Source organism: Rhipicephalus sanguineus, chromosome 11, assembly GCF_013339695.2.
Source record: "Rhipicephalus sanguineus isolate Rsan-2018 chromosome 11, BIME_Rsan_1.4, whole genome shotgun sequence".
In the NCBI taxonomy this organism is placed as follows: Eukaryota; Metazoa; Arthropoda; class Arachnida; order Ixodida; family Ixodidae; genus Rhipicephalus; species Rhipicephalus sanguineus.
The window spans coordinates 35256418-35264505 of record NC_051186.1 but is presented as its reverse complement, the minus strand read 5'-3'; the positions used below and the strand labels follow the sequence as shown (position 1 = coordinate 35264505).

Genomic DNA, 8088 nt, shown 5'->3' with positions numbered 1-8088 from the left:
GGTGCAACGTCAATTGTTGTTGCAGTGCTGGTTGTCTAATTTTGTAACAAAGCAATAAACACTACATATGTACTCCTATGGTACAGGCGTCATGTCATGATAATGTCTGTGGTTCCAGTGTTAGCTCCGCAGTCTAATAAACATTACATTTGTATTCCTATGATTCCGCAAGCTATATTCAAGCGTTGCTCGAGCCCGGGGGAATGCGCTAACGAAAGTTACGTATGATATTCATATGGTCGTACCGTAAAGGGCACCTCGTTTCGATAATACTGATGTATGTGCTCTAACGTGAGCGCTGACGTTATATCAGCCCATAAGTTACCCTTTAAACGCCAGTGTTGTCGACGTGCCTTGTAAGCCCACGACGTGCACACTACTGCACTTACAAAAACACGTCGATTCACCTCGTAACGCTTCGCGCAAAGCCAGAAAATACAGCATAGAACTTCTCTCCGACTGCTTCGCATAAAACCGATTCCCGCAAGGCGTGGGACCTGCTGAATTTTTTTTCATATACTTCGATGTCTCAATTATTGGGTTTTAACGTCCCGATACCTCGATATTATGAAAGATGCCGTAGTGGAGGGCTCCGGAAATCTTGACCACCTGGGGTCCTTTAACGTGCACCTAAATCTAAGTACGTGGGCCTCTCCATCGAAAATGCGGCCGCCGCGGTCGGGATTCGATCCCGCGACCTGCGGGTCAGCAGGCGAGTTCCTTCCACTAGACCATCGTGGCGGGTTCTCATCTTTTTCAGGTAATCATGCATGCATTACTACAGGGCATCATGCCGTACGTAGGAGGCAAGCCCTACTTATTGTTATGCCGTAACCAAACTGAAACAACGAAGGTCACTCAATAATGAACCAAGAAGAGATTATGAAAATTGTATTAATTCCTTGTAGCGAATAGTCCGTAGAAATCAAGCGAAGTATATATAACGAACAAATATTTACATCGATGAAAGAGGAATCATCGCAGCGCTTGGGACAGCGGCGATAGTTGTATGGACACAAAACAAGTCAGCAGCAGCGCCGCCCTGGGGCAAGGTAATTAAGCAGCGTCAGCCCCGCAGGGACGCATTGTTGAGCTGATTCGCGGTCACAGCGTGGCTTCCAAGATTGGCTCCGGCAACGCGCGTTGCCAGAGCTAATCACGGAGGCTACGGTCACAGTCCGGTCTCCGCAATGGCAGCCACCAGCGGAGACAGCGTCGTAGTCGGCCCTTCGGCAGACATGCAGTTCCCGCTGAAGTCATCCAGGAACATGTCATACACGGCGACCGTCGTGTCCCCAATTTTGCTGGCATAAGAATTGCGCATGCGCGCAGCCAGTTCCTCGGGACCTGCGTACAGGGCGAGCTGAACAGCAAGAAATTGGAGAAATGCATGTGAGACTGCAAGTACAGACAAGGACACACAAGTCGCATGGTCCTTTATGCATTTGCCTAAGAATACACGAGGGCGTAAGCCCTTTTGTTCGTTTCTTCTCGGTCGTTTCGAGGTCTCGAAAAGCTTTCGAGGTCTTGAAAATTCATTTCAATGCAGAAGCATGCGTCACTGATCCATCTGCGTTCGTAAGTGATTGGGCATCGATCTCTTCCCATCGCGATAGAGGTTTGCATTGATCCTGGAACCTTAATTCTCATCTTTTCTTGTGTGTTTCCTTATCGCATTTTTAGTGCTCCTCTTTCCCTTCCTTTCTAATTTTATCAGTCACCCTTGTGTGATTAGAGCATTTCTGACGGCAGTCAACACTTCGTCCTGTTTTCTTATTTTTGTCTCTCCAGTTTTCAACGCCGTTTGATTCCCATTCATGTTTAAAGGTTACGCTAGCATGAACCTGACTAATGAGAATTGAGTCGGCTTGACGTAATGAAATTTATAGGCTACCGTGTAAATGCTAGCAGGTCAGGCAGCTGAGATTGCGTCGCGAGCCTATAGTTTTGTCAACCTTGAGGAGCTGAGGCGCTAAAGGTCACAAGGCTCATAGAAATGTAAACAACTCGTCATGTGAACATTTCGGCACTTGCGATAAACAAAATACCTTTAGAAACTGAAAAGGAGGCCATGAGAACTCTATCGTCCCAGATACAGGTAGGAGACAAAGTACATAACCTCATCGATAGATTGCGATAATCGCTAGGTGACTATTTCTCGGCATACATATCATTAACCCTCCGCGACACTGTGTCCTAATTTGAAGACGCGACTGGTTTTCGCCCTTTCGTTGCACTAATCTCAAGAAAAAGACCGAAAACACTGAGCGCGAATGGTGAATTAAGCATTCTTGTTGCCTAAACTTACTTTATATCCCATTTGGTTGAAGTATTTACCTACACACGATCGCTTTGTTGAAAGCAGTACCGTGTTTAACGAGACGTTGGACGTGGGCGTTTTTGGTTACAAAATAAGGTAAAAAAAATATTTTTATGTTTTCAGGAATGCTCGCCACGAGCAGATAACGCGTGTAGCTTGACTGGATCGTTCAATTCGTTTAATTAAAAATTATAGCATGACTGACTGTACCATAATTATATAATTATTTACGTTGTAATTGCAATTAATTGCTGTAAAACACTCTACAATACACACAATTGTGAGGGCGTGTGTGCCTTCCTTCGTCCAGTGTCTTTTAATTCGTGCTTTCAGTTTTCAAAGCAAAAATTACAACACCAACTAGCCAACCTATCCATCCTGCTACAGAAAATGCATGAAGGCTTGGGGGATTGTCATTCGTAGCTATTCATTAAAGTGCCCCTCACCAGGCCACATAGCAAATTTTAGTTAGACGCTGGAAGTTGTGTGCCGATTGAAGAGCAGTATGCCGGAAGAATTTTTCAAATCGGTTCATTACGAGCTCAGAAAAACAATAATTTGTAGCGGCGCGGAACCATGATGCGAGGAGGCGAGTTTCAAACCCTTGCCACTCGCCCCGTGTAGCCTTCGCAAGCCAAATCCCTTCCCTGCCCTCTTCACTTGACACATACGCATGAACACGTCATGCACATGCATGGTCACGTGCGCATGACGTGCACGAGCCAGCCCGGGCACGCGAGCGGCGTTGCACGGCCGCTACCTTTTTTTTTTTTATGTAGCGGCCGTGGGCGTTTTGTCGGCGTTCTCTGCGGTGTACTGCCTGTTTCTGCGGGACGGGCATGAAAGTTGAGACATTTGTACGGGCACGAGAGTGGCAGTATTATGAGCCAGTGCCGCATTAACGTTTACTTGCACGCGGTAGAATAAAAGAGCATAATGGGTGCTCGAACGCGCCAGAACATTACTTTCGTTTCCAGGCCTGGCGTCTGCTCGATGCGCTAACCGCGGAGACACAAACGCATGGGAAAGGGAGGCACATTAGCCCCGCATCTCGCTGCAATTCACGAAAAAAAAATGAAAAAGACGCAGACATTCCCTTTGTGTGTCTCATTATTTCTCTCAAGTTTTATTAATCTATCCAAGCAACAAATTACACAAACTACACATGTGTCAAATAATTATCCCAGTGTCAGGTGCTACTGTTGGCGACGTCAGAGCACAGTCGTCTACGTAGAGGAGCGACGTCACAGCACTACCATCTACGTAGGGCCATTTTCTCATGTACGTCATCCCCTCATTCTCTAAAGCGCGCGCCCGCGAGAGGAAGGGCAAGCAGCGTTCACCTTGAAATTTGACCCATTTCCGCGGCGCGTAGCATTGCAAATTTTGGCAGACATGATCGTGAACGCCCAGTGTATGCATTGCGCTCCTTTGCTATGTGATCTGGTGAGGGGCCCTTTAATATCTCAGTTTTCTGGCCCCTATGGGCTTATGTCGGCTTTCCTGTGTACCACTTGGATTAGACTAGCACAAAAGCCAGCCGCCGCCGGTGGGCAGTGTTCCGATATTCCGCAAATATTTGTGTGTTTGTTTAAAACAGACTATATACAGTGTGCTTGAAGCAGCCGAGGCGTCCATCGCACCTCGGTGCTACCGGTTGCCTGCTGTCGGATGGCGTAGACGCACTCGCTGTCGCCATCGAAGACTCCCTTGGGCATGCGGCACACGTGGTCGTAGCTGGTCTTGTTCGGCTGTATCGTTGGACCGTCGAAGACGCTGGACGGTGTGCCGGCATCATGCAGCTTCGGGAAGCTCAGGGGAAGTGTCGCGCGGAACACGTCGGCGCCCAGCTAGGTGAGGCACGCGTGCAGGTCATTGCGTGTGCACAGGCAAAGGTGAACACATGTCCGTCGACAAGAGCGAACACTGGCTTTGATAACCCTGCTGTTATGAACTGTACTAGCACATGTCAGAAAACGCATTGCGTTGCCTTAAGGCGCAACAAGCACCGGTCACGCGACCGTTTGCGACTGGCAGTCAAAAAGTGACTCAAAGCGGCCGATGTTCACACCTGCGTGCGACAGATGTATGTCGCCGCATAGAATTCCTATCTGCTCGTATATAGCTCGCGTTGCCGCCCCGTAAAATAAGCTGACGTCCTGTTCCTGCGTACGTGATTGGCTCAGAGCTTTGCGACTGCAGTAGCGCGACTGAAAATTCGAGCAGCGAGTGACTGAGCCAAAGCACGCGCTTTGCGACCGAAATGGCCATTTGCGACTAACTTAGTCGCGCGACCATTTCTAGTCGCCGGTCTGAACGAGCCTTCACGCATTCTTGACCTAACGCCAGTTAAGAAGCACGGAAGCTTGCGTGAGTTTATAAGACATGGTGAAATAACTTCACAACGCTGAATAATGAGGACACAGGTAAAGAGCTGACAGTACGAGCACTGACTTCAAACTGAATTTATTACAAAAAAAGAGCGGAAAAGGAAAACCGCTGTTAGATTGGCGCACATGTGCGCACATTTGCGCGGACGCTTCAAAAACAATGTCACTGAGGTATGGCACCTGATTTTTGCAATAAGCATTCACTATCCAGTAGAATCAGCGAAGGTTGGCTGATACATGCATCGAATTTCTTCAGCACGCGAGTAACGCGAGCTGATGTCAGGCACAGAGATGCGAAGGTGTTGGCGCTGACAGCCCACGAAGCGACTAACCATCTCGGCTTGCTGAACCTTTGAAACTTTAGTGGGTTAATTGCAAGCTTGTGCGCACGCCGTATTTTACGCTCTCTCTCTCGATGCCACCGCGTACCGCGTGCAGAGCGTGTTAAGATTTTATAGTATTTAAGATTCGTACGGACCTCCATACCAACGTCCACGCCGACGGCGATATTGTGCTTAGAGTACCCCTAAAAGTTATTTTGCAATAAGATTACCAAAACTGCGAATGAGGTTTTCTTTTCGAACTAGCCAAAGCTGACGCGCTTTTGACGCAGGTTTGCGGTATTGTAGGTAATGGCTTAGTGATGCTTTATTACTCTAGCAAACACTGTTTTCATGCACAACTAGTCTAATCGCTTAACTTGGAACTTGTCAACGTGCATCTTTTATTTTTTTTCCTATGGAAGTCTTTCACTGTCGACTGCATTATGGCTAAAACAAAACCGCCCATGCAGAAAGGCCGCAATTTTTAACATCGCTTTTTTTTTTGCAAAAAAAAATCCCTCACTCCTGTCCGGTGGTTCGGAAAGGCGACAACTGCTTGTCCTTTGTATGAATACTTTCAGAACATGAGGTGAAGGCAGTGTTTTTTTTTTACCTCCGTAAATCTGTTGTTATATGATTTAGTGAAGCTAATGTACAATAACATTTCAAAAATTCCTCCACTCTTACTTTGGCTGTGAAGCATTATACATCAGTGCTTAGAGCTAAGTCTTCAAAGGACAAATAAATCGCCCTTCGTGTGGCAAGAGTACAGGTCACTCACGGCGATAGAATAGACGACCTTTGCCGCCTGGAACGGATTGGCCGTCTCCTTTAGGATGTGATTCCGGATAGCCAGGTACGAGGCAGCCGCAAATTCACGCTTCCCAGAGCAGTCCAGCACTCCCTGAAATACGAGCAACCTAATATGATGGGTAACAGCATGGGCTGCTAAACTAGCGGACGCGGGTTCGACTCTCGGGCGTGGTGGCTGCATTTCGATAAGCGTGAAACGCGAAAGCGTCCGTGTAGTTATGTTTACGTGCCTACTAAAGAACCCCAGATGGTTAAAGTTCATCCGGAGACCGCCATAATGATGTGTCTCACTCATATTGTGCTTTTAGCACAAATTCTCGAAACTTATTTAAGGGAAGTAACAAATCAATTCGCATAGCCATAGGGCTTGACATCTAAGATGAAAACTGAAACGCACCAAATTGTATTTATAATGACAGTTCGGATCCAATTACGTCAGTCCGCATGAAGCTAACGCTTGTTGAAATGCTATTGCAGTAGTACTAGTAATGCTATTTCGCATAATACTACGCTGCCTGTCCTGAAGCGAGGCTCCAATGTCTATATCAGGAAACAAACCGGAAACTAAACAGTCAAGCTAAAACCATATGTTTCGAATACGCAAACAGGTGCTCCAAACAGACTTTTGTGCTTTACAATGCACCACAGTGAACCGCGCTGACATCACCTGCTGAGTCAGTGTGGACAGCTTCTCATTTGCACTACGTTAAGAACCAGAACCTCTGAGCCACTTTCTTGCCAACAGCAGTACTGGAGTGACGTAGTGTCCACTTGTCCACCTACGAAGTACCTTTATGGGCGAGTTAACACACAGGATAAAGTTCTTGTTTTACTCAGTGCTCCTGTGTCATATTCAGCCGCGCACCTGTCGACGAAGCAAGTGTGTCGTCACGATGACGTAGTCCACGTATCGGGTCAGGCTGATGAGCCAGAACTTGCGCACCAGCTCCAGCACGGGCGGCACCGTGAGAATCAGGCTCATGTTCTTCAAGTACAGCGCTTCCAAAAAGGCGCGAAAGTATGCCGGTGTGAATTCCTGGTCGCACTCATCGCCCGGACGGTCCCAGTGCACGTTCACACCCTGTAGCAGATGCCACGAAGAGATTTAATATGAAAAACGCCATAGAATGGTAACATGGGATATGTCGACTTAAGTTGTATATTTCTTAATACGTTATTTTAAAAAATACGATCAGAGAGGTACTCTCGTAGTGGGAGTGTCACACCCGCCGCGGTGGTCTCCTGGTTATGGTGCTCGACCACTGACGTAAAGATCGCAGTGTCGGATCCCGCCCGTGGCGGTAACGTTTCGATAGAGGCGAAATGCTATAGAGGCCCGTGTACAGATTTAAGTGTACGTTAACGAACCCCAGTGGTCGAAATTTTCCAAGCTCTCCATTAGTGTCCCTCGTAATCATATCGTGGTTTCGGGACGTGAAAGCGCAACAATTATTACAATGAGAGTGCTACACATTCTTTACCTTTTTACAGACATTTAATCACAAATTTATCTTATCGAACGTTATCTTTCTTATCTCGCTTGGACCTTGAAACGCAAACGTAAAATGTGTGGGAGATAATTTTCCAGAACGTCGCTACTCGATTGCGTAGTAGCTACACAACCGTGGACGGTGGTGAAACACTCAGCCAAATCTGACTTTACTAACTATGGCAGCACTAGAGCTCGCTTAATTGGGATAATTCGGTGATAAACTAAAGTTCTGCGGAGATCCCGCAAAGAAAAACCACGTTCTGGAGATTTTCTGGAGAAAAACCACATTCTGCAGGGACCAAAAGCAGGCCATTGTGAGAAATACGTCATCGTTTCATTTTCATATTTTTCATCCATTGTGTCTTTTGGGCTCTACCAATGGTGTGGAGGGGAGGGGGGAGCTGAGATGAAATTTTGCCCCCAACCCCCCTAATAGAGAACCCTGCTCACGCCCATGCTATGAGGTAAGGACACTTGAGAATGCGTCGAAATGCGTAAGGACGACAGCAGACACTGTTGCAAAGCGTGCATTCTTTCTGTAAACTTTACACAAGACACTATCGGGAGCAGGAGATGAACTCACGTCGATAGAGTTGCTCGAGTTGTACAGCCCTTCGACGACCGCATCGCGGACTTCGTATTTTTCCAAGGTCTCCACGAAGTTTGGCGAGTCCTTCCGCTCCCCTCCCAGGGTGATGTGAAGTCGCAGCTTCTCGCCTCGATGCGTGCGCGTCCGTTTGAGGTAAATCA

At 47.3% G+C, this 8088-nt stretch overlaps 1 protein-coding gene across 1 annotated transcript; it reads right to left on the bottom strand.

Annotated features, from left to right (window-relative positions):
- Positions 1–904: 904 nt before the first annotated feature.
- LOC119374933 (uncharacterized) lies at positions 905–7794 on the bottom strand. The gene is made up of 5 exons (XM_049411094.1): positions 7789–7794; positions 6712–6927; positions 5815–5937; positions 3964–4170; positions 905–1363 (listed from the first exon to the last, which is right to left on the bottom strand). The coding sequence occupies exons 1-5, from the start codon at positions 7792–7794 to the stop codon at positions 1172–1174; spliced, it is 744 nt and encodes a 247-aa protein (XP_049267051.1). The 3' UTR covers positions 905–1171.
- Between the last annotated feature and the right edge of the window lie 294 nt (positions 7795–8088).

Bases quoted from the DNA above. Each gene is read 5' to 3' on its own strand.
- LOC119374933 (XM_049411094.1), bottom strand. The intron at 5,938-6,711 runs GTGCGCGGCTGA...CTCGTATTTCAG, and splicing joins CACACTTGCTTCGTCGACAG to GGAGTGCTGGACTGCTCTGG. The intron at 4,171-5,814 runs GTGAGTGACCTG...TGCCTCACCTAG, and splicing joins AGGTCGTCTATTCTATCGCC to CTGGGCGCCGACGTGTTCCG.